The following is a 26,533-nucleotide window of genomic DNA, read 5'->3' as shown; positions in this document are numbered from 1 at the left end:
GCTGGGAGAGAGAGACCCTGGGCCATAGAAGTGACTCTGTTTGGCTGCAAAAAAATATTTGAATGTTTCTGAAGAACAAACTTGACAAAGTTTAATACCAAATCCAGGGCAGGGGGGTGCTTAATTTAACAAGGATGCAAGTTTTCAGGTTTCACAAAACCCTTCCTCAGCGTACAAGTGTAAGATATTTGCTCTTTGTTATTCGAGTGCTCCTTTCTCCGTAGCTGCACGGCTTCCAGCATAAAATCAATAGCGAAATTCAAGCGTTTTAACTGATCAAATCATTTGAGGATGGTAGAACAAATGAAAAAAAAAATTAAAGAAGGGATCGGTCAAGAGCAGCAGTATGCCGTTCTTTAACTAGCTAATGCAGAAAACCATGAATGCAGGAAACCATTTCACGAAGATAAATAAAATCTCGATATAAAATGTGGGGCGGGGAGAGTCAGAAAGATCTCTCTATTCCAGCATCATGAAATGCTGCAGTTTTCTCAAGGAGACAGAAGTGGGGAGAAAAAGGCCAGGACAACAGGCCAGTGGTTTAAAAAGCTCAAGTTTAAAGAAGGGAGTGGTTGGCCATTCAATAAAATCACTTGATATTTTAGCCTTGGAACATTTCACTTAACAGAAATTAGGACCAAAGGGAAAGAAAGAGGCTTACAGTTGCGGCCAGATCTGGATTGGGAAATACCTGGAGGGGTCTGCAACCTGCCGCTCTCCAGATGTTCATGAACTACAATTTCCATCAGCCCCTGCCAGCATGGCCAATTGGCAGGGGCTGATGGGAATTGTAGTTCATGAACATCTGGAGAGTCGCAGGTTGCAGCTGAGTCGGGGGAGGAAAGAGACCTCATCAAGGGACAATGCCGTAGAGTCCATCCTCCGAAGCGGACATTTCATCCAGGAGAACTGATATGTACAGTCAGGAAACCAATCACAATTTAGGGAAATCTCCAGTCCTCACCTGGAGGTTGGCAACTTCAGGCTCCTGATGGCAGCTTCCAAACGTCGTGCGACTCTGGGTCTCTGCGCAAGTGCAAAGTGCGCCGAACCGAAGCGGCTGGGCCGTTCAGCTTCCCGCCCAGTAGGATGAAGACTGATTCAGTCGAAGCGCCCACAACTCTCCTTCCCTTCCAGTAACTTAGTTCGGGTTTTTAGCGGCGCGTCTCGTCCTAACATTACGGTAAAAGACGGGGCGGGGCGGGGCTGGGGGTGCGTCTCAGCCAATCCAGAGCTTGAGTTCCCGGAGGCCCCGCCTCTCCCTGCCCATGTGCAGAAATAGCCGCGCAAGCGGCTGCTGTACCGTAGAAGCGAGTGGCGAGTTGAGTAGCAGGACGTGCTGGAGGTTTCGGGGGCCCGTTTGGAGCTTCTTGGGGGGACCCGCGTGTGGAAGGAAGGCGATCTCGAGCTGCCCGGGGCCGTTCCTGGAGCTGCGTTCCTGTCCTTCTGCTGGTGCCATCCTTGCCCGGCTGAGTGGAGCTGTGCCCATTTCCCAGCCTGGCTCAGTGAGTCCCTTTGCCCGCTGGGCCCAGCTGACCACTGGCTCTGTACTTGCCCAGGGGTGGGGTAAGACAGCAGTGGCTGCTGCGAGGGCTGTTCTTTTTGCAATGGCTGCAGATGTGTCCCAGCGGGTGCCGTGCCAAGAAGGCAAGGTTGGTCTGGCTTATTTGGCAGGTCTGTCTCCCCGTGCCCACCATTAAGGTTGGTTTATGATGGGCGCTGTCTTCTTGCCTGCTGACTGGATCCTCTCTGTGGCCCGCTGGGGTATCGACAGGGCACTGTCTCTGACATGACTGCCAGCTTGGCCCCAGTTGCCCGCTGTAGCATGGATAAGGCGTACATTGCACTGGAGTTGGGCATTGCTGTGCTGTCCATCATGGGCAACGTCTTGGTCTGCTGGGCCGTGGCCATCAACAGCACCCTGAAGAACGCCACCAACTACTTTCTGGTCTCGCTGGCGGTGGCCGACATCGCCGTGGGGCTTCTGGCCATTCCCTTTGCGATCACCATCAGCATCGGCCTGTATACCAACTTCCACTGCTGCCTCTTCCTGGCTTGCTTCGTCCTGGTGCTCACCCAGAGCTCCATCTTCAGCCTGTTGGCCGTGGCTGTCGATCGTTACTTGGCCATCAGGATCCCTCTGAGGTAAGAGCGGACCAGGGGGAAATGTCCCCAAGCAGGACCTAGGGGGGGCCTCCGCATTTGGGTTTAGCTGATGAATGCAGCCTGGCTCGTTTACCTGAGCTGTCTGCACACGGCTGGCCTAAACTCACATGGGCCTCCAGACAAAGCTCTGCAATTTATAGTGGCGACACTAGAACGGGGTGACGGCTCGCTTCATTGGATGCTTGGAAGTCAGGATTGTTGGCCTCTGATTTCCTCCCTTGAAATGTTTTTAATCCCCTGAATGCTGGGGTTAGTGGTCTCAAGCGGCAGCAAGAGGCCTGGCCTTGGATTCAGGAAACGCATCTTGCTTTCCCGCCTCTCTTGCCACTTCCAAGGGGCAAATTCTGATCACGGTGAGCCGCTTCAAATTTTACAGCCTGCAATCTCCCATTGTGTGGTTAAGCCTGCCGTTAGCAGCCAAGGTTGCCTTCCTCCCTGGGTGTGTAGCTGGGTGGAACTGCCTTGGTCAAGATGGCCTTGGTTTTCCCCAGGTGTTTAATGGGCATTGCACTGGCCTACCTTGCAGGGTTGTGAGAAAGGCCAATACAGTCAGTTGGCATTGTGTGCCTGCTTTGGGCCAGGAGTCAGAGTTTGCATTTTGTAATATGAAAGCAAATAAAATACAAAGTAGCTCTAGAATCCTTTTCAATATCTGGGAATGAAAGGAGTGGGACGTCCACTGGATGTCTGAAATAGGTTTTTCCAGTTGTCTGTCTTGGTCATTGTTGTGTCTCAGTACAAAATGTAGGAACAGGAAGCCAGGGAAGAGTTCAACAGCCCCCCCCCCCCCCCAAGTTGTTAAACCCAACAGTTTTGACTAATATCCATGGACTGCCCCGGGTGATAGGATGGTCAAGTGCCGGTAGCCATTACAAAGTTCTAATTTGAAAGAGAACTTTTACAAAAAGATGTATCGTTGCTATACGACACCAGAAAAACTGGCAAAGATGTATAAAAATATTTCAGATAAGAGCTGGAAATGTGCACATCAATAGGGGCTTTTTATCGCTTATGTTGGACTTGGGCAGAACCTAAAGAATTGTGGAGGTCAATACATACAATAATCCAGTGGTAGGATCCAAAAATTTTAATAACAGGTTCCAATGGTGGTGGGATTCAAACAGTGGCGGTGGCGCACACACGCACCTCCAGTCCCTATTGGGCAGGGAGGTTGCTTTAGTAACCCCTTCTCGGCACTCAGAAAAAATTAGTAACCACTTCTAGAGAAGTGGTGAGAACTGGTTGGATCCCACCTCTGCAATAATCCAAAAGATTTTAAAGATGAGCAAGCAAATGAAACCCAAGGATTATTTGTTGGGACTTACGGAAAAGAGGGGCTTATTTGTTGGGACTTGTCAAAAACAAACATGTTTTTATATAAGACTTTGTATAAGACTTTGTTTTTATATAAGACAGCAGCAACACAAATGCTGTATGCGCAGAAATGGAAAACTCCAGTTATGCCTTCAATTGAATGGACTGGCCAAGTTAACTCTGGCACTTAAAAAAAAGGACTTAATTAAATTCATAAAGAGTTGGAAACCCTTGATAGAATATCTAGATTAAACTGAAAAAATAATGCAATAACTAATGGTTTTTAAGGTTAAGGACTGTTAAGGTTAAGTAAAATCCAATAGACAATTCATGGACCATCAGAAACCCTTGATGGAATATCTTGACAAAACAGAAAAAAAATAGTGTGAAGACTAGTGGTTTTGAAGGTTGACTGTTAAAATAAGATCCAATAGAGAAAAGGGAGACTTTTATTAGTAATGTTGCTAAAGATTTAATTCTGTTTTGATCTTTAATGACCAAGTGCTGAAAGTTTAGGATGTAAGGATTAACATTTGATGCAGAGGAAAGTGGAAGTCTCTATGAAATCAATACTTTATAATTGGATCATTTTTTGTTTACATGTATGTTTCGGATTGTGGCATGAAAGTACATTTAAAAATTGTTACTACTGTATGGGGGGAAAATAGCCTCTAGCATTCCCTCTGCAACTTCCATATTCAGAAGCAGTCTACCTTGGACAGTTGTCTCAACTCACTAGGGCCCTAGGCAAGCCTCTCTTGGGTTAGTCTTCAATATATAGATAATACCACTAACCCAGGGGTGTCCAACTCTGGCACTTCAGATGTTCATGGACTACAATTTCCATCTGCAGTGATGAACATCGAATTGTAGTCCGTGAACATCTGAAACTCCAGAGTTGGACATCCCTGCAGTAACCTATCTTGTAGGGCTATTTGTAATGACTACCGAGATTGCAAGAATTCTTGACGTGCCAACTAGAATGTGGGAACTCAGATACCCAGGTTCCCAGTCTCCCCTTGGCCATGAAGTTCACTGGGCGACCTTTGGCCAGTGTTTCTTCCCGAGCTGAGCCAACCTCGCAGAGGTTGTTGTGAGAATAAGATGGAGGCAGGGAGAAAGATATACTGAATTCCTTGGCTGAAGGGCATGATAAAAATGTACTTAATAAACAACCTAGATATTATATGAACCTCTGACATGGGCTACTGAGCTTGCATGGACTTCTGCACCTGATAAAGAAAGGGGATCCACTCCACAGTCGATGGGGGCTTTCCAGATGGTGATCAGCATCTCTGGGGCCTTTGTAGAAATTTTTGAACTGGTGTTCCTGATAGGCTTGCTGAGAACGTCAGAGAAGGCCAACGGTTGTCTGGTTGGTTTTCCCCTGCTGTGTCCTACCAGTGTGGGATGACTTGGGGGTCAGGACGGGACGGGTTTCTAGGGGTGTACTCTCCATTCAGGGGGGCCGTGGTGAATTCCATCTGTAATGCGGTTCATGATTGATGTGGTGAAGGATTTATAATCCCATCTTTCTCTCCAAGTGGGGGCCCTGAGTGGCTAACATTGCTCTCTTCTATTTTATCCTCCAAATGGCAGGCTAGGCCAAGAGCGTTTGACTGGCCCAGGTCACCCAGCAGGCTCCCATGGCAGAGTGGGGATTCAAACCCGCGTCCCTTAGATCCTGAGCCAACTCTGTAACCTCTGCGCGCCAACTGGCTGTCATTATCTTCCACTCAAAATGCTCACTGCCAGGGACACTCGTGAACTTGCTGGGCAGTAGGTGGGGTAATGGCCAAAAGGAAATAGTTATGCATCAAGTGAAGGAGTAACTTGCAGAACTAATAAACTGTCAGTCAATGGGGCACAGGGGTTAGGACAGTGGTGGCGAACCTATGGCACGGGTGCCAGAGGTGGCACTCAGAGCCCTCTCTATGGGCACACGCAGAGTGCCCCCCCCCCCCCCACACACATCTAGGCTGGCCTGGGCTGCTGAGCTTGATTATTAGCATTAAACCTGGTTTTGGGTAACCCTGTTAAGCGATGTTGCACCCCACTGATTTTTATACAAAGAACTAAAGCGTGATCCTTTCCCTGGGAGTAAGCTCGATTGCTGGCAATGGGGCTTGCTTCTGGGTAAACCCTCCTAGGGTCGTGATTCACCCATTGGAAGAGTTGCCCGGTTCCTTCAAAGCATAGCCACCGACTACCACCAAGCTTACTCCTGAGAAACGCACGCCTCGGAGCCAACCATTTTTTCTAAACTAAAACCTCAGTATTCAGGTTAAATTGCCGTGTTGGCACTTTGCAATAAATAAGTGGGTTTTGGGTTGCAATTTGGGCACTCGGTCTCGAAAAGGTTCGCCATCACTGGGTTAGGATGTCTGAGTATGATTGGAGAGACCCGGGTTCAAAACCCCATTCAGCCATGAAGCTGGTGAGTGACTCCGTGCTGCTCTTTCTCTCTCCCTTGTTGTGAGGAGAAAACGGAGGTGCCGAAAACCATGCGCACTGCTGGGTAGACAGGTGTAGTGCTGGCCACTGGCTTAAACTACTTTCAAAGGGAATTGATCACATTCAAAGAGGACTGGACCATCTATTAGCCGTGATGGCGAAATGAGAACCTCCGTGTTTAGTTATAGTCTACCCCTGCAAGTTGCTGGAAGGGAGGGAAGAAAAGAGCAGGCTTTGGCTACTGTCCTTTGCTTGAAGGCTGGTTTTCTGGTTGGCCACATTAAGAAACAGGAGGCTGGATCTGAGAATGATCCAGTGGGTCTCTTTCGATGTACTTTAAGTTTCCAGAGACCTCTGCGACACACAGTGGACCTCCAAGACCAGATGTCAGAAGGCCACCGAAGTCGAAGGTGTAGAACATTCACAGTGGTCTCCCTGGAGTACTTCATGCTCTTGTCTGTTGTGTATTTGTGTAAAAAAGAAAGATTCACACTGGGCATTAGGAGGGAAGGGACTGAGAATAAATCAACCAGTATTGTAATGTTCCTGTACAGATCCATGTTGCAGCCTCATTTGGAACACTGATAATCTGTTCGGTTCTGGTCACTTTATCTTGAAAAGACTTTGCAAAACTGGGAAAAGTGTTGAAGACATGATTTGGGGGTTAGAGCGCTATTCCTTTGACGAAAGACTGAAGGTCAGAGGAGTTAACCAAAAAAAATGGCTAAAGGGGGCATGACAGAAATTATGATTATTTGTTACGGAAGCATTGCTTGGTAATTCCCAATACCTCTGAAATAGGGAACTTTTAAAGGAGCCAACAGTTGTATTGTCTGAACTTAACCCTCACTCTTTTGATTGTATCTTCTAACAATCAGGAAAGGATTAATAATTAACAAGAAAGCTCCAAATTGCTACAATCACTGCAAGGCGGCTTCTAATTATTTACTCAAGAGTAATGATAATCTTGGCTGCTTGGGCTAAACCTCTCTTGCGCTGCCAATTGCGGCCTTTGTTTTGCCAAAAATGGATAACCTGCTTTCTGATAAGGAGATTCTTAAACCTGGAATGGCCAAAGAGGCTTGATCTGAGTGACCAACGTCTGTTGACAGGAGAAACGATCGCCACAATTTTCCAACCTCTCAGTGATATCTCTGATAAGTTGGACCTTTTAAAATCCAGTCTTAGCTGCATTCAAGAGTCTCTTGCCCATTCGCTGAGAGATCAGTTATTTATCTTTATTGGTTTGTGGTTATAAAAGTAATGTGTTTTGTGGCGAGAAGGATAGATCCTGTTTTGTGGGGTGTGTGATGCCGCAGCATCTGTTGAAAAAATGACAGAAGTGTATAAAATTATGTGTGGGCAGAGAGAGTGGATAGAGAGTACTTTTTCCTCCCTCTTGGGTAATATTCACATTTGGGATCACCCAAGGAAGTTGATCAAAATAGATTCAGGACGAACAAAAGGAGACAATTTTTAATTGAATAATTGCGTCCGTGGACATAGTGGTCATTGTGAGCACAGATGGCTTTAAAAAGAAATTAGTAGATGGATTCCATGGTGGAGAGATCTGTCAACGGTCGTGTTGACTAAAGGGAAACCTCCATGTTTAAGAGAAGTGAACCCTAAAATATCAGTGTTGTGATGCAGCATCGAGGAAAGGCCTTGGTTTCTATGTCCTGCTCATTAGCCCTCTAGGGCAGTGATGGCGAGCCTTTTCGAGACCGAGTGCCCAAATTGCAACCCCAAACACACTAATTTATCGCAAAGTGCCAACATGGCAATTTAACCTGAATACTTCGAGGCACGCGTTACTCAGGAGTTAGTTTGGTGGTAGTTGGTGGCTCTGCTTTGAAGCAACCGTGCAACTCTTCCAATGGGTGAATCACAACCCTAGGAGGGTTTGCTCAGAAGCAAGTCCCACTGAGCTTACTCCCAGGTAAAGGATTGCGCTTCAGTTCTTCCCATGAAAATCAGTGGGGTTTAGCAGCGCTTAACAGGGTTACCTACACTGCTTTCCCAAAACTACGTCTTAGGTTTAATGCTAATAATCGAGCCCAGCAGCCCAGGCCACCCTAGATGTGTGTTGGGGGGGGGGGGCACTCTGTTTGCACGTGCCCACAGAGAGGGCTCTGAGTGCCACCTCTGGCACCCATGCCATAGGTTCGCCACCACTGCTCTAGGGCAACAGGTTGGGTGGCACGAAACAGGATGCTGGAATAGATGGACCTTTGATCTGACCCATCAGGGCTCTCCTCTTGTGTGCCAAACCATAATTGCTGGCAGCCTTCACATAGGCGTGCCCTCTTTGTCAGGTGTGGATAAGGGGGTCAGTGTGTGTCTGTGTAAGGAGTAGTAGTAGTTTGGATTTATACCTCACCGTTCTCTCCTGTAAGGAGACTCAAGGTGGCTTACAAGCTTCTTTCCCTTTCTCTCCCCACAACAGACACCTTGGAAGGTGGGTGGGGCTTAGAGGGTCTTGAGAAAACTGACTAGCCCAAGGTCACCCAGCAGGAATGTAGGAGTGTGGAAACACACCTGGCCTCTGCCAGTCAGGTGGATGAGTGGGGAATCAAGCCTGGTTCTCCAGATTAGAATCCACCTGCTCTTAACCACTAGACCACGCTGGAGGAAGGGAACAACCCAGCCGTGTGCCCTGAAGGAGCTAGCCTTTAAACCTCAGCAGCTGCTTGGGCTGCTTGGCATCCCAAAGTTTGGTTTGTCCATTTCTGCCTGGCCTTTACATGGCAGCTTCAGTTATAGCGGTTACCAGGTAGCATTCTTCTTCCTCTTGCCCCACCGGTATGGAAATAAACACAACCACTTCCAAGTGATTTGTTTTTTAAATTAATCACTGCGCTGTCTGCTCTGTGATCAGCCACAGCAGGAAGCAACAGTGTCGAATGCTAAAACTGTCAACGCCATTTAAGACTTTATTTAATTTATTTATAATTTGATTTCTTGGCCCTCCTTCCCCTGAACGGGCTCAGGGAGTCTTACAGATTACCGGATTGAAATTTACGATACGTTACAAGGTGCCATAAAGTTAATCTCTCGCTGAACGAAGGGAAATGAATGAAAGAAAGGAGAGGAAAAAGGGAAGGGGGCCAAAAAGGGAAGGAGAAAAAGGGAGAGGAAAAGAACATAAGAAGAAGCCTGCTCTGGAAGCAGCGGTGTTTTAAGAACATAAGAACATAAGAACAAGCCAGCTGGATCAGACCAGAGTCCATCTAGTCCAGCTCTCTGCTACTCGCAGTGGCCCACCAGGTGCCTTTGGGAGCTCACGTGCAGGATGCGAAAGCAATGGCCTTCTGCGGCTGTTGCTCCCAAGCACCTGGACTGTTAAGGCATTTGCAATCTCAGATCAAAGAGGATCAAGATTGGTAGCCATAAATCGACTTCTCCTCCATAAATCTGTCCAAGCCCCTTTTAAAGCTAAGCCCCTTTTAAAGCTAAAGGTGTTTTAGTAAAAGGGAAGGAAGGAGGGAAGGAAGGAGGGAGGGAGGGAGGGAGGCCTGGCAGAACAGCTCCGTCTTACGAGCCCTGGGGAAATGTGATAGGTCCCGCAGGGCCCAGTTCTCATTGGACAGAGCGTTCAACCAGGCTGGAGCCAAAGCCAAAAAGGCCCTGTCTCTGGTCAGAGACAGCCAGATGTTTTGCAGGCCAGGAACCACCAAGTTGCTATCCATAGATTGAAGTATTTGGGGGGGGGGGGTGTTTGCAGATATGAAGGTCCCAGACTACTCAAGGCATTGAAGGTTATCATCAGAATCTTGAACCTGACTCAGCCAACCCAGCTGGTGAATGAACTGTGTAGTGGTTAAGAGCAGGTGGATTCCAATCTGGAGAACCAGGTTTGATTCCCCACTCCTCCATGTGAATGGCAGACTCTTATCCGGTGAACCAGTTTGTACCCCCCTCCACCCCACATTCCTGCTGGGTGGCTTTGGGCTAGTCACAGTTCTCTCCAAACTCTCAGCCTCGCCTACATCACAAGGTGCCTGTTGTGGGGAGAAGAAGGGAAAGGAGTTTGTAGGCCGCCTTGAGTCTCTTTCCAGGAGAGAAAGGTGCGGTATAAATCCAAACTCTTCTTCTTTTCTCCTGCCATGGCATTTCAGTAAGGAGCCATTTGGTTACATTATGAACCAGTTAAGAGTTTCCAGATCAGTCTCAAGGGCAGCCCCGTGAAGAGCGAGTTACAGTAGTCTAGCCTACTGGTGACCGCTGCATGGATCACTTCAGCCTGCCCTTCCTTTGAAATCCTAGCGGTGACCCAACATGAATGTTAGCCCTCAGAGGCTGTCTTCTTGTAACATGAGGAAGAGCCACGCAGTCTGTATCAGGTGAGAGATGGATAGGGTGGACAATCTCCTTTTCTGGTCTGGTTCCTGTGCCTAGAACAGGCAGATGTTCAACAGGTGAATCCAGCAACCTGGAACAGGTGAGCGATGGAGCAGGAAGGAGCAGCTGTAGAAAGCAGAAGTTATTAACCGGTTACTAGTAGTGATTCAACTCTGCCTGGCTCAGAGAGCAAAGTGGGATTAGGAGTGTCGTTTTCCAGTAACGAATAATCTCATGCCAACCTTCCTAACACATTGTTTTCTTCCTGTGTTTTAAGCCACTTTTTATCCCAGGAGCAGCAGTGGCGTAGTGGTTAAGAGCAGGCGCATTCTAATCTAGAGGAACCGGGTTTGATTCCCCGCTCTGCCACTAGAGCTGTGGAGGCTTATCTGGGGAATCAGATTAGCTTGTGCACTCCAACACATGCTAACTGGGTGACCTTGGGCTAGTCACAGCTTTCCGGAGCTCTCTCAGCCCCACCCACCTCGCAGGGTGTTTGTTGCGAGGGGGGAAGGGCAAGGAGATTGTCAGCCCCTTTGAGTCTCCTACAGGAGAGAAAGGGGGGGATATAAATCCAAACTCTTCTTCTTTCAAAAACTGTGCAGAGCAGCAGATGGTTTTCCTATGGGTGTTAGCCTGCATTCCTTCGCTTTTCAACATAAAAGCATCAACTATATAAAAAAAAGTAAAAATAGGAACTTATAAACAGTGACATTCTAAAAATAGTCGAAGACAGATGATACATTTCCTTTGGAGAAGAGATTATGCATTGGGAGAAAATGTGGCGAAAGCTGCCGAATAGAGGGCAGGTTCAGACGTGGCAACTGATTGTCTTTATTCTCAAACTATCTACTCTGAATCTGGATGTCCCCCACAGTGGGCTGTAGACATTTCCACAATCACAACAACTGGAATACGGGCCACGGTGATAGTGACAATCCCTGCACCGGGGGGGGGGGGGGGGGGGGGGGGGGGGGGGGGGGGAGGAGAAGGAGAAGAAGGAGAAGAAGAAGGAGGAGGAGGAGGAGGAGGAGTTTGGATTTATATCCCCCCTTTCTCTCCTGCAGGAGACTCAAAGGGGCTGACAATCTCCTTGCCCTTCCCCCCTCACAACAAACACCCTGTGAGGTGGGTGGGGCTGAGAGAGCTCCGAGAAGCTGTGACTAGCCCAAGGTCACCCAGCTGGCGTGTATGGGAGTGTACAGGCTAATCTGAATTCCCCAGATAAGCCTCCACAACTCAAGCGGCAGAGCTGGGAATCAAACCCGGTTCCTCCAGATTAGAGACACAAGCTCTTAACCTCCTACGCCACTGCTGCTCCTTTACACTGCTTTACAGAGAGAGACTGTAAATAAACTACCTTGCTGGATCAGGCTGAAAGTCCCCCACTGATTAGCCAAATCCAAAACTTACAGAACTGGGCATGTTGTTTGTCCCCCAGCCTGGCATTCAAATGTAGTCCGCACTGACCATGGAGGCTTTATTTAGCTGAAATAGCTGGCAGTCATTGATATAAGCTTCCCAACGATTTCTCTAAAAATGTTTCTAAAGACTTCTAAGAAAGTGATCCGATCGTGGCTGCATCTTGCGGTAGCAACTTCCATAAGTTAAGCAACGTTGTGTGAACGTCTGCGGCGAAAACCGAGTGACTGGTCCTGAGTGTAAAATGGCATGTAATGCACAAGAGCAGACTTTCCCAGATGACGTCAGGCGCTTGAAAAGAGAAGTCTCTGATGATACACGTCAGGCCTCGATTTTGAGAAAAAAAAACCACACCAAAATCCCCCCAAAAGTCTGCCGCAACCACAACACCGCCTTGGAAACATTCCATCCCCGTTCTTCGCTCAAGATGAAAGACGATAAACTAACTGCAAAACCACTGGTTGGGTTGCTTTAAATTATGACAGGGCCGCAGCAGACGAAGCAGAAGTTGCCAGACGACTTCAAACAAACGGACTGCACAGGAAGCCGGCCTGGGGCGCAGCTGAGCATTTTGCATAAACGCATTGTGCATGACTGCATCGGAGGCAATTGCAATTGGCCAGGTTTGCCAGCAAACGGAGGGATATGCATTTCGAAGGCCCTTTCCGCACAAGCAGAATAATGCACTTTCAATCCACTTTGCAGCTGGATTTTACTGTGCGGAATAGCAAAGTCCACTTGCAAGCAATTGTGAAAATGGATTTAAAGTGCGTTATTCTGCATGTGCGGAAGGGGCCTTAGGCAAGCCAGGTGCGGTAGCTCGCCAGGGACTAAAAACTTTAACCTACTGTGGAGAGGGCACAGTGGGCTACATGCAGCTCAGCTGTGTTCTGTGGGTTTCCCTGTCCCTTTTTGGCTGGGTCCAAACTGGCCTGCGTATGTTGACTCCTGGGCAGTGCTGAACCCAAGTGACTCAAGCAAGTGAGCCAAGCCAGGTGCTGGCAGGCCTTCGGAATATGTCATTCCAGGGAACGACATGGGATTCCTTTGGGGGTCCTTCTGGCCATGAGCCCGGGGCACTAACAAGAGTCAGATTGCGATCAGCTCGCCAAGGATTTATTCCCCTCACTGTGTCAACAGGGACATTTTTGATTCATTTGGCTTTGGCTTTCACTAGCGTCTGTGGGGATTTCTGGTAAGTGGTTGGGCTGGTGGGGGGCGGGGAGGAATGCCCAGTAGCCTGTCAACGCTGCCCTTGACAAGCAATTAGTCACCAGATAAGAGCAGCGGAGGGTGACGTGCCACCGTTTCCTGCTTGCTGGTGCCACAACAGCGGAGGCTGCAAGCTTGCGTAGTTTGGAGTTACCTAGAATGAGGCAGGGCAGGGTCGCAACCGTTTGCCGGGCTCTGGTTGGTAGAAAACAGCATAGGGGTGTCTAAATACCCTCAGATATGAAATTCATCCCTTGATAGAGAGGTTAAATATCGACATGTTATCATCTGTCATGAACTTCCTACTCATTGTTTCTTGTGATCTTATCTGCGAAAACGTTGCGAGTTTTCTGAAGCATTACCTGGCTAAGCGTAATTATTCTCCACAAAACAGTCATGGATAATTTAGCTCTCTTTGTGTTCTGTGTACAGGGTCCGTATGTAGACATTTAATGCATATTTTAAGGTATTTTCATGGGTTCAGCAAACAGATAAACATACCTGGTTTGTTTTTAATATTGTAATATTGTAATTTATAATGCCAATAAAGGCTTCTGGCTGACACCTCCCCCCTCCCCCCCAATGCTGTTTTCTCAACCTGTTGAGTGGTTGTGTTGAGGAAACTTACCGGTAGTTCCATTGCTATTGGTATTATTTATTATTATTATTTTATTATTATTTATTAAATTTAGTATACCGCCCTATCCCCGAAGGGCTCAGGGCGGTGTACAGATAAAACATCAGCTAAAAACATACATATAATTAAAACAACAGTCATATCAACAGTACATGTTAAGTTTCCCCAAGGGAGGAAATTATGGTCCTCCCAAGTCCCAGGTCAGGCTGGAGAAAATGACATGGTGGGGGGCGGGGGGGGGAGCTTAAGCACCCTCCCCTCAAATGCTGTGGTCCTGATCCAGCTTGGACTTGCACGTGCATGGGCACCGTGGAACTCCCAGCTCACGTGTGTCGGCTTGATCTCAGGATGTACCTGGGGAAAAAATGTATTGTGTAACTCTCCTCCTGCCCCTACTGATAGCAGAGGTGAGACTCTAGAGCAGAGGTCTTCAAACTATGTCCCTCCAGATGTTCAGGAACTACAATTCCCATCAGCCTCTGCCAGCATGGCCAAGTAGCAGGGCTGATGGGAATTGTAGTTCCTGAACATCTGGAGGGCCATAGTTTGAAGACCCCTGCTCTAGAGGCCTGGGAGGAATGGGAGGAGGTTGATAATTTGGAAAGCACCCCCTCCCAGGATCCCATAAATTCCTGAGCTTGGGGGTTTCCCATGATCCCTTTAACTCGTAGCTGTTCCCTGTTCTATGCCTCCGGCAGCATGGTCTGTCCTTATCAGGTTGGTTTGCAGGTTAAACATTTTTTTCAAAGAAAGTTGTATTTTCCTGCCTGCTTAGAGGTGCCCCTAAGTATTTACAACTCTCTGTCTGGTCTCTGTTGGGCTTAATTTTATTGTTGTACCTGGCACAAGTCCACCTGGGTTATTACCCCAGGATGCCAGCAGCCTCCATTCACCATGCTTCCCTTTTTCGGTGAGTTTATTTTTAATACCTGGGTTTTTGCCAGGTGTATTTCCCCTGGGAAAACCCAGAAGCTTTCTCACAAACTCCTTTTTTTGTATTGGTTGATGGGGTTGGGGGGGTGGGGTGGAGAAAACCCCAAGTTCCAATGTATTGTCAAAGGCTTTCACATCCAGAATCACTAGGGTGTTTGGGGAGTTTTCGGGTTGTATGGCCGTGTTCCAGTAGTATTTTCTCCTGTTGTTTCACCTGCATCTGTGGCTGGCATCTTCAGAGGATCCTCTGAAGATGCCAGCCACAGATGCAGGCGAAACGTCAGGAGAAAATACTATTGGAACACGGCCATACAACCCGGAAAACTTCCAACACCCAAGTGCCAATGTTGGTAATGTTCCCTCCTCCAGCCCTGGCCTTTGAGAAGGGAGCCACTGGAGTTTGAAAGTGTTGTCTTTAGGATTCAGATTGGGTTCCTCGGAGGAGAGGTTGAGATGGCCGAGGAGGATGTGCTTCAGATTTAAAGAGGCTCACCCGGCAGCTAGAATATCTCAAAAAGTAAAACCACGGACTCTGTGATTCTCTGGCATTTGGATGCTGCCCATGAGAGCCGCCCCGTCCAGCACCTGCCCCGTCCAGAGCCGGCAGGGCCTCTTGTGCAAAGCCAAAGTGCACATTTTTCATGAACTTTGCCTAAAGGTCTTGCTGGGTCACTGAAATGCATCTGTGAGCCAAAGAACCAGTCCAACTAGCTGGAGAAGGAAAGGCCAGGAGGGGACGGTGCAGTTCTTGTCTCAGATTTTTGGAAAACTGCTGAATCTTGAGGCAGCAAGGGAATGAAGTGGCTTGGAGGGTCAGCAGAGACCCAACGACTCCCCTCCCTTTGGCCAGGAACTCACGGGATGCTCCAGGGCTACTCTCTTATCTGCAAGATGCGGAGGAGGGTACCGGCCTGCTTCACAGGCCTGTTGTCACGTTTATCGAGAGAGTATTTGCTTATGTTTGGACAAGCATTGAATACAGGATCAGGCTTGTAAATAGATAGCTGCCTATTTGGTTTTTCCAAAGGAAAATCTACTTATGACCACGCAATAGTCCTGGCCCACCTTGCCCAAAAACAGTTAAAACAACGATCAGGCAAGCTCTATGTTGCTTTTTTAGACTTTAAAAAAGCCTTTGATTCACTATCTAGAGACTTGTTATGGAAGAAAATGGAGGATTTGAACATCGACCCCAGACTGCTTTTTTTAATCAGGCAATTACACACTAACACCTCTTGCCGGGTAAAATGCACTCAGGAGGGGGCATTGACCAATAATATCTTAAGCAACAAAGGGGTGAAACAGGGGTGTATAATTGCTCCGACCTTGTTTAACATATACTTAAGGGACTTACCACTGGAACTTGGGGATATTGATGGACACAGCCCCAAACTGGGAAATACACATTTACCGGCGCTTCTTTATGCAGATGATACTATTATAATGTCATACACTAGGGTAGGCCAGTTACGTTCAATGAACAGATGCTACAGTTACTGTAAATTAAACAAGCTGGAACTTAACTTTGATAAATCAAAAGTTATGGTGTTTGCTAGATCATGGAAAAAACAACCCTGGAAAGTAGCGACAAAAGAAATTGAACAAGTCAAAAGAAATACAAATGCTTAGGTATTTTTTGTTCACTTTATAATCTTTTCTCTGGACAGCCCATGTCAAAGCGGCATCAGTAAAAGCTACTCCAACTGTAAGCAGCTTTTAGTGAATTTCTTTTTTACACCAAAGGACACCAATACATTCCAGCAGTAATCAAGGCATTCAATGCAAAGAAGTAGTTCACTTAGCTACTCTATGGCTTTCCAGTAGTCCCTTTTTCTTAGCCCCAAAACACCAGTCTAAACACTTCTACACTCTAGAATTTCTGCATAGGATCTATGGGTTTCCCCAATTCTGAAGTGTCTTATGCACGGCCTTCCACGCATTGATGAACTTTCAGGCCTATGTTCCCTTAACTACCTTGGCTTGGATTAGAGCTAACTATATACTGGTTAAAAAAATCCACCATCATTTCCAAGCCAGGTGCAGTTTCACATGCTTATTGCTCTCTGAACTTAACACTTCAAACTGGCATGATAAAAAATAGTTGATAAGATTACAGAAATTGGCATATCTATGGATGAAATATCAATGTTATCTTATTTAGAGGCAAAAAATTGTTAAAAGAAAAAATCTTTGAATGGGATTATCAAAGATCTTTAATAGCAGCAAATTCAACTTGCTTACACCTCTAAATCAATCACTAGTTGGAAGCAAAGGGTTGTATGTCTCATTATTTACTTTATATATGATTAATTTTTTTTAGATTGAGGATCGATGCATTCTCTTTAGCAAAGATTCAATATTTTGCCATCTGCTCTACTCGAGGGGTCGATTCCAAAAAATAACCAAAGACCGAAAGATTATGCCCCACTTGCAGCAGCTATTACGCCAAGTAGAAACACTAGAGGCATATCATGTTTCACTGTCCAAATAGGGAACGTGCTTAAGGTATAAGTATCGACCATTGTTTACATCTTTTAATGTAGATATGACAGATGATCAAAGGATAAAGTATTTCCTGGATGGATCAAATCAGGATTTTTCTGAATTAGTTGCCAGGTTTCTGTTGGATATAATTGGCACATCTGCTAAGGGAGATTTTTATATTAAATGATGGTTATTTGAGTTGTAACTATGTTATTCTGGTTGTAAAACGTTTCTGGTTACAAATTGTTTTACTGTATGATGCCAATAAAGGCTTTGTGTGTGTGATAGCTGCCTATTTGCCTGTGGCAAGCCTCTTAGCAACCAAACAGGGAGGTTTTACAGCGGGTAAAAGTGTTTTTCAACTGGTAACTTTTCTGGGATCTTTTTGCATGTATCAATGCTAAATATTAGTTGAAGGTGTTTAGAAAATGCACAAGCTGGAAGCATGAATTACAATCTCCCCATAGCTGCCCCCTTTTAAATAGGCTAATAGTAACAATTAGCCGAGTCTCTGCCTCAGCCCTCAAGAGGGATTTTCCTTCCTGTGAAATGGGCATAACGAGACCACAAGCCTCACGGGCGCATTATGAAGATGGGAATTAAAGTTTATTCTAAAAAATCAAAACAAACCACCCCATTTGGGGCATGAATTATTGAACCGATGTTGTTACAAGCAGAGCGACGCCGCTGAAAAGACGCTTCTGAGCATCAAAGGCTGAATCTGTAATTGTCAATTTAACCAATGGAAGAAAACTAGAGAGAATTACCACTTTTGTGCCCAAGTGCTTTTTAAAAAGGTCTGAATGTCAGGCTCTGTAATGGTTCTGGTTTTACATCTGGAAGTGATGTAAGCAGACTGACTTGTTTTGAGGTGTGCAAATGTGCCCCTGGCTGAAAAGAGGGAATCTAATTCTTCTCTCACAGGCTCAGAACGGCCATTTTGCTTTTCTGCCTCATTGCCATTGTGCCCTTAACTACTGTTTGGTGCCTAAGGAGCGGGGTGGGATCTTTTTTCTCATACTATGTCAAGGTTTCATCTGAGCATTTCCTGGGCAATATTTGCAGGACAGGTTTTGTTTTTGGTCAACAGGGCTAGAAGGAAAAAGCAGTGATTCAAATTTGAGGCGGCAAAGTTAGCTGGGCTAGTGGCTCTGGGGGTTTTCTCTGTTCCCTCTTCTCCTCTTCACTGTGCAGCTTGGCTTGCTCACTTGAGCCATCTGTAACAACAGACTTCCCTTATGCATTGTTGAAGGCTTTCAGGGCCGGATTCAACTGGTTGTGGTGGGTTTTCTGGGCTGTGTGGCCGTGATCTGGTGGATCTTGTTCCTAACGTTTCACCTGCATCTGTGGCTGGCATCTTCAGAGGTGTATCACAGACTTCCCTTATGTTTTGTGATGTGACTCCAATCCATGTCCCCCAATTTTTGTATAGTCAGCCCCTAATTTAATAAGACAAAATTAGAAAAACTCTCCAGGGCCTTTGCTAAAGGCAAACACTGGCTCTGCTTCACCTGTGTGAACTTGGGAGAATTTGACAACCTACATGTCTTTCAGGGCAATGAAGCACCTGCTATACTCTGTCTCAGATAAAGATGCTAGTACAGTCTGTTGAGAAAATTGTGTTCTTCCACATTAGAATATAATCCCGAATGAATATGAGAATTATTGTTCATTTTTATGTGCTGCCTTGGTCAAAACCATTATTTTATGCGTTATTGAATATGGTACTTTGTTACAAGAGCATTTATAGCTCATTGAATGACTACCACCAATACCTGCCTTTTGCAAACTGGTAGGCACTAGGACCCAAACAGAGCATTCTGCAATAAAGAAGGTCTGGCATGCTGAGTTCTGTGGCGGAGGAATATACAACCCTACTAAAATCTTTTCTGAGACAGTGTATAGCTGTAGCCTGGGGCCATGTTTCTTAAGCCCAATAAGTTTCCCTTAAAAAAAAGAATCTTCAAAGAGGGACTGAGCTATATGTGCAGTGTTCGAGGGGAAGGGCACTGCTGACATTTGAGGGCATGTATAACATTGGCAAATGAACAAGTGAATGAGTGGATATGAGGACAGCTCTTGGTTTGTTGCAGGCCCTGTTTGGAGACTGTCTTGGGGCAAGAAAAGGTTTGCCTCCCATTCACTGTGAGAAGAGCATCATTTTTCCAGCATGGGTCGCTGGTTGTTAATGTGTGTTCAGCCAGTTTGGGCTGAGTGCCATATTTTAATGTTCAAAGATTGTTGTAACCTGCCCAGAGCCCTTTGGGGATTGGGTGAGATGGATGGATGGATGGATGGATGGATGGATGGATGGATGGATGGATGGATGGGTGGGTGGGTGGGTGGATAGATAGGTGGGTGGATGGATGGATAGGTGGATGGATGGATAGATAGATAGGTGGATGGATAGATAGATAGGTGGATGGATAGATAGGTGGATGGATGGATAGATAGATAGGTGGATAGATAGGTGGATGGATAGATAGGTGGATGGATGGATAGATAGGTGGATGGATGGATGGATGGATAGGTGGATGGATAGGTGGATGGATGGATGGATGGATGGATGGATGGATGGATGGATGGATGGATGGATGGATGGATGGATGGATGGATGGATGGATGGATGGATGGATCGGTGGATGGATCGGTGGATGGATCGGTGGATGGATCGGTGGAAGGTGGATGGATGGATAGATAGATCGGTGGATGGGTGGGTGGGTGGGTAGAGTAGAACACCCCTCTCTTGAGTTTCTGTCCATGGCGCTGACATGGGTTTGCTTTGGAATTATCCCACTGACTGATGTAGGGATGCCACCAGCAGCTTTCTCTGTGGTTTCATGATTCCGGTGCTTCGGAAAAGCCACGATCCAGCCATCCCAATGAGCAAAGTACACCTGCCCCTAGAAGAGGGTGATTGGCTGGAGGCAAAGTCAGCAGGGACTCATGCAGAGACCTTGTGGAAAGTGTTCTCTCTGGAAGTATGCTTCTTATTTAATAGTGCCTTTTGTTCTTTTAGTGGTTTCTCACAGCAGTGTGGTATGCTCTGGTTCACAAACATGGGTCCTGCTTGCTTGGAAGCTCACCTTTTGTATGTATGTGTATGTTTTTATTCCATGAGAATGCAAGGAGGCCTTTTCCAGGTTTAGGAATACGCTATCAGATGTGATAGCTCCTTTCACTTCTGTTTACAACAGATGCAGAAACAGGAGAAGAGACTGGCTAGCCTCACAAACCATTTGCTTAGAAGAGAACCCTTGCTTAGAAAACCCTTAGAAATGACTGTTTTCCTAGCTTGTTGGACTACAGGACACAAATACCATTTTGTGATCATTCAAACCGTAGAAAGGAGCCGTTCTCCAGAGAAGTGTTTTGGTGGGAAGAGCAGTCCCTTGGGAATCCCAATATTTGTGACTGCAATTTTCCAGCCAGATTTTAAAAACAAGGGGTGGGCGTCATTATTTATCCAGCACTGTTCGTGTACAGAGTCTTTTCAGACAAAAGAAACTGGTCTCTGTCCTAAGGAGTTTAGTTTCTGACGGGATTTGGATCTTTGCTTGATCTATGATGGAAGTCAACCTGAGAAAACTGGATTTTAAGATTTGCGCTTCTTGGGAGCTCCTTTCCTCAGGAGCTCAGGATGGTATATACTTCTCTTGCTCCTTCATTGTGTCCTCACAATAGTCCTGTGAGGTAGGCTGAGCTGAGTGCGATCGGCCAAAAGATACTGAATAGACTTCACGTCAGAATGGGGAGTTGAACCAGCTCTTGACAGACACACACTAGCAACTCTACCCCACAGGCCATAAAGTACACTAAAGGAGTAGCAGTAGCGTAGGAGGTTAAGAGCTCGTGTATCTAATCTGGAGGAACCAGGTTTGATTCCCAGCTCTGCCGCTTGAGTTGTGGAGGCTTATCTGGGGAATTCAGATTAGCCTGTACACTCCCACACACGCCAGCTGGGTGACCTTGGGCTAGTCACAGCTTCTCGGAGCTCTCTCAGCCCCACCCACCTCACAGGGTGTTTGTTGTGAGGGGGGAAGGGCAAGGAGATTGTAAGCCCCTTTGAGTCTCCTGCAGGAGAGAAAGGGGGATATAAATCCAAACTCCTCCTCCTCCTCCTCCTACTACTACTAAAAGGATTCAGTTGGTAAATCCCAGTTTCCATATTTTGAGGGTCAAGCTCCATTCGCTTGAATAATCTTTGCTCCGCTCAGACTTGGAGGGGCTTGTTTTACATTTAGCAAAGCCGCACGGTTCTTGCAAAGACCCGCCAGCTGAGGTTCTGCAAGGCTTTCTAACGCACAAAAACGTGCGCTGACAGCAGATCTGTTGATCGGCAAGCTAATAAATACCTGACTTCAGGGATCTAGGAGGGACAAGAAGAACAACACAGTTGGACGGACACCCCTTATTCTCCAGCATAAAAGTCCAATTGAGTAGAGGCAGCTTGTCTCCATGGAAGGTCTGGGGACAGACCAAAGGCATGCCAGGGCATAGTCATACCCTTGAATAATTAAAAAAAAACATAACTAGAGCGTAACTAGAGCTGAATGCAAAGTAGAAACACAAATAACAGTGAGGTTTTTGGGGAGGGGCTTTCCTTTGTGTGGGGTTGGAGGTTGGAAAACAGCCTCAACCTGTATTCTTCTAAGACTTTCCTCTGGTTGCTGATCCAGAGTTGTTCTCGCCCTCACTTCTAGAGGGCTGGCATGCCAGCCAGTGGGAGCTCTTCCGAATCTCTCCAACCACCATGCAACAGACCGGGAAAGGGGCTGCTGGTACCGGCAAAGAGTTCTTGGCACCCAGCCGAAAGCAACATTTCCCGGGGTGTGTGCGTGCGTGCGCGTGCGTGCGTGCGTGCGTGCGTGCGTGGAGGGTTATCTGTAGAGGTAGGAGCCTTTTGGGGATAGATACAGTGGCGGCGATCCAATTTCACAGCTGCTCGCCCAATATGGATTGCAGTGGAAGAGCAGCAGTGGTGTAGTGGTTAAGAGCAGGTGTACTCCAATCTGGAGGGACAGGGTTTGATTCCCCGCTCTGCCGCCTGAACTGTGGAGGCTTATCTGGGGAATTCAGATTAGCCTGTGCACTCCCACACATGCCAGCTGGGAGGCCTTAGGCTAGTGGTCACAGTTCTTCTGAGCTCTCTCAGCCCCACCTACCTCGCAGGGTGTTTGTCGTGAGGGGGGAAGGGAAAGCAGTTTGTAAGCCCCTTTGAGTCTCCTACAGGAGAGAAAGGGGGGATATAAATCTAACTCTCCTTCTCTCGTGTGTGGTTTCTGCTACCCGTGCTTCAGCACCCTGGATCTTGGCTGAACCTCCAGTTCTGGACTCACTCAGTCCAATGGCCTAGGGCAGGGGTAGGGAACCTTTAACACTCAAAGAGCCATTTGGACCCATTTTCCATGGGAAAAGAAAACACTTGGAGCCGCAAATAATTTTTGACATTTAAAATAAAGGTAACACTATATATATAGGGTTTTTTTTTTACCTTTTACTCCGCTCATTCTGAGAAGCGCATGGATGCGCCCGCCCTGCTGCCTGCAGGGTGGGCAAGGATGAAGCCAGCGGCTCGGCCTTGCCGGCCGCCAGGAAAGCGCCCGCCCCGCTCCAATGGGGCAGGTGAGAGGGGAAGCCCGCGGCGCGGCCCAGCCGACCGTGGGCAGTTGGTGCGCCCACCCTGCTGCCTGCAGGGCGGGCAAGGATGGGGCCGGCGGCTCGGCTCGTGGAGCCACAGTGCAAGGGCAGAAGAGCCGCGTGCGGCTCTCGAGCCGCAGGTTCCCTACCCCTGGCCTAGGGGAGCTTGCAAGGGGGAATGGCTTCTCACAAACCACTTATGCTTCCTTGACTTTGCCACCTGTGACCCCAACTCTCCCTCTGTTCTTGTTCACCAGCGTGCCCTGATGCATTTTCCTACAGTGCTCTTTCTGTGGGGCGTGGAGAGGAGAGGCCTGTGACTGAACTTCGCTTTGGTTTGATGGTTCTCCTTCACCCTGCAATGGATGTGTGCTAAGACACCACAGCTGGGGGGGCTCGAATTGTGGGGAGGAGTTGGAGAGGGTTCAGTTGGGTTGGTTACCAAAAAGAGGAATTGAACAACAGGCATGAACCGGATTTTCATGCCCATACAAACCTCAGAACATTTTGCTCCGTGCAGTGGCCAATCATTTGGCTGCCCCAGAAGGTCTAAAGCACAGGTGGCAAACTCACGCCCCTCCAGATGTTATGGACTACAGTTCCCATCATCCCCTGCCAGCATCATGCTGGCATGGGGATGATGGGAACTGTAGTCCATAACATCTGGAGGGCCGCGAGTTTGACACCTATGGACTCTAAAGCAAGGGATTCAGAAGTCCACTATTATTCAATCTCTGAACATGGAGGTTCCACTTACTCTTGAGGTAATGGTAGATTTCTCCTCTATGGATTTGCCTAGCCCGGTGGTGTCCAACTCTGGCGCTTCAGATGTTCACGGACTACAATTCCCATCAGCTCCTGCTGGGAATTGTAATCCATGAACATCTGAAGTGCCAGAGTTGGACACCCCTGGCCTAGCCCCATGAAAACTAGCCGCCAGCCCTCCATCCTCTGGAGGCGAGTCCCACAAATTATGTGTTGTGTCTCTTTCCTTTCTCCTGTTTTTATTTTTTGCACTGAAGCATTCTGGAGAACTTACAGGCTTGCACAGAGCTTTACACTCTTTTGTGCTGCCCTATATAGACTGCAGGACTCTGTTCTGAATTTTCTGATGAGTTGCTTTTTTTGTGGACTTGCAGTTATGAGAACTTCCAGAATGACTAGTAGTCGCAAAATACCCGCCATGTCTTCCAACTGTTTGTGATGTGCTTGTCCTAGCGGCGGCTTCCTTCCTTCTCACCTCTTCCTGGTCTGTTCAGTCACAGCGGTCTATTGTATTCTCGGTTTCTAGGCATGCAAATAGGTATGAGCTGCAGATGAGGCACGGCTGCGGCCATTACAAAGAGTCTGGAAAATTCTTAAAAGCAAGAGAAAGCAGCGATAGTCATGCTGTACTGCTGCTGATGGAAAAACACTTCTTGCTCCCTAAAGGGTTTCTGGGTTTTTCCCAAAGAGACGGAGGAGTGGAAAGCATCTGGGGACACTATCGAACATCCTAAGATGGGGTGGCCAACCTATGGTGCTTCAAATGTTTATGAACTACAATTCCCATTAGCTCCTGCCAGCATGGCCAATTGGGCTGATGGGAATTGTAGTCCATGTCTATTTTATCTATCTATTTTATATATAAAAAAAGAACAAACATTCATTTATTAACATATGTCAGCACTATTATAACAATATATTTATATTATAGGTAAATAGTAGCAATTATGTATGACTGAATTATTACAACAGTTTTGCACTGAAGACCTGCGAAAATGCACTTTAGCGCATAGGCGTTTTGCTACTTGCTGCTTGTGAAATTACATGCTGCGTGAGAAGACCATCTTCGCTGCTCCGCGTCTTCAATCTGCCCAGCTGGTTTTATCCGGCTTTTACGTACTTTGGTAACGCAGTGAGTGGACTATGGTCCCATCGCGCTTTGACATTTTCTCAATGGACTATGAATGAGTAGAAATGGACTGTGTGTTAGAAAGATTTCTTGTATATTTGATATGAATTTCTGTTCATTGATTGCTGACGAAGTATATGAGCAGTTAACACAATACAAATATTGTAACGCTTCCTCTTGTTTTGGCAAGTAATTGTGGGGTTTTGGCTGACCCGGTTCCTTCCATTCCTAATTGTAGTCCATGAACATCTGGAGCACCGTAGCTTGGCCACCCCTGTCCTAAGGAGTTCAGCTTTAAATGTGTACAATGTAGAAGCTGCCAATTTGAGCAACGCTGTACTGAGTGAATTGTTTGGTCCGTTGCAGATACAAGAGTCTGGTGACGGGGAAGCGAGCTCGGGCCCTCATCGGCATCCTCTGGGTCCTCTCCTTCAGCATCGGCCTGACGCCGCTGATGGGCTGGAACGACTGGGAGAAGGCCACCCGGAACTGCACGAGCCCCGCCAACGAGACCGAGAGGGCCGACTGCCTGGTCGAGTGCCTCTTCGAGAACGTGGTCACCATGAGCTACATGGTCTACTTCAACTTCTTCGGCTGCGTCCTCCTGCCTCTCCTGATCATGGTGGGCATCTACATCAAGATCTTCATGGTGGCCTGCAAGCAGCTGCGCCAAATGGAGCTCATGAGCAAATGCCGGACCACCCTCCAGAAGGAGGTCAACGCCGCCAAGTCGCTCGCCATCATCGTGGGCTTCTTCGCCTTGTGCTGGCTGCCCCTCCACACCCTCAACTGCGTCACCCTGTTTGGCAAAACTAAAAACCCCCTGTGGGCGATGAACTTGACCATCATTCTCTCGCACGCCAACTCGGTCATCAATCCCATCATCTACGCGTACAGGATCCGGGACTTCCGGTCCACCTTCCGCAAGATCCTCTCACATCACATCTTCTGCAAGGCCGAGGACTTCCCCAAATACCCCAACAATGGCAACAGCACCCGTGAAGTCACCGTCAGCAACCTCAGCGCCGCCCGCGTCTGCCTCTGAGGCCTGCTTTGGCTCCTCTGGGGTGGGCTGTTACAACTGACCCAGTTTTGGACTATAATTTTTCTAGTTGGTTTTAATTTTTTAAAAAATGTCCATGCCTCTCAGAGGAATCCTAACTTACGTGCTGTCTGAGCCCTTAATGCAGTGGTTCTCAACCTGTGGGTCGTGACCCCTTTGGGGGTCGAACGGCCCTTTCACAGGGGTCGCCTAAGACTCTCTGTATCAGTGTTCTCCATCTGTAAAATGGATAAATGTTAGGGTTGGGGGTCACCACAACATGAGGAACTGTATTAAAGGGCCGCGGCATTAGGAAGGTTGAGAACCACTGCCCTATGGATTGAACTTTGTTGTGGGGGAGGGACACTATTTGTTTTCTTCCTCAATACAGGAAAATTTGAATTCCTGCTTCTGTGATGGGGACAGGTTTTCCAACTATGCTGCTGCAGGGGGTGGGGATGGGGGTAGACTTTTTTTAAAAAATTGCTCAGAGTGAATTTACAGAGGAAGGGAAGAGTGAGGAACAGTGTGGTTTGTATCTGCCCTCGTAAAAGAGGCTTCCCCCCCCACAAAAATAAAGGCCTGTTTCCTTCGTTGCCTTTTGATTTTTCTTTATTTGTCATCAGCTGTTTGATGCTCCTTTTATTCTCAAATAGGAAACAGCCCAATGTAGGCCAGTGGTGGTATGAATCAATTTTTCTTTTTTTAAAACTGTGGAAGAAAGTATGTATGCATGTGGGGAAATTTGGAGAGGTTATAATTGGTTCAAAGGAGAACCCTGTTTGAAGTAATTTTTTTTAAAAAATAAGGAACTGTGTGGTAATTCACTTCTTGTGGTGTGGGGGGGAGTGTGGGGCGGCTCAGTTTATCTCTCATCAAAGCATTGGTTCTGAGTTCCAGGACTGAATAGGTGCACGTCATTTTTATAAGCCAATCTCAGAACAGCAGAAATATCTGGCCGGGCAAATCTCAATGTGGAAATCTGCTCTTTCCC

At 47.2% G+C, this 26,533-nt stretch overlaps 1 protein-coding gene across 1 annotated transcript; it reads left to right on the top strand.

Moving 5' to 3' along the window:
* The first annotated feature begins 1,324 nt into the window (after positions 1 to 1,324).
* Positions 1,325 to 25,789, top strand: ADORA2B (adenosine A2b receptor). Its single transcript, XM_048518664.1, has 2 exons — positions 1,325 to 2,145; positions 24,864 to 25,789. Exons 1-2 carry the CDS (start codon positions 1,790 to 1,792, stop codon positions 25,540 to 25,542), a joined length of 1,035 nt encoding a protein of 344 aa, XP_048374621.1. The 5' UTR covers positions 1,325 to 1,789; the 3' UTR covers positions 25,543 to 25,789.
* The last annotated feature ends 744 nt before the right edge of the window (positions 25,790 to 26,533 follow it).

The sequence above is a fragment of the Sphaerodactylus townsendi genome, linkage group LG16 (genome assembly GCF_021028975.2).
Source record: "Sphaerodactylus townsendi isolate TG3544 linkage group LG16, MPM_Stown_v2.3, whole genome shotgun sequence".
Classification (NCBI taxonomy): Eukaryota; Metazoa; Chordata; class Lepidosauria; order Squamata; family Sphaerodactylidae; genus Sphaerodactylus; species Sphaerodactylus townsendi.
This window is presented reverse-complemented; position numbering and strand designations above follow the sequence as displayed.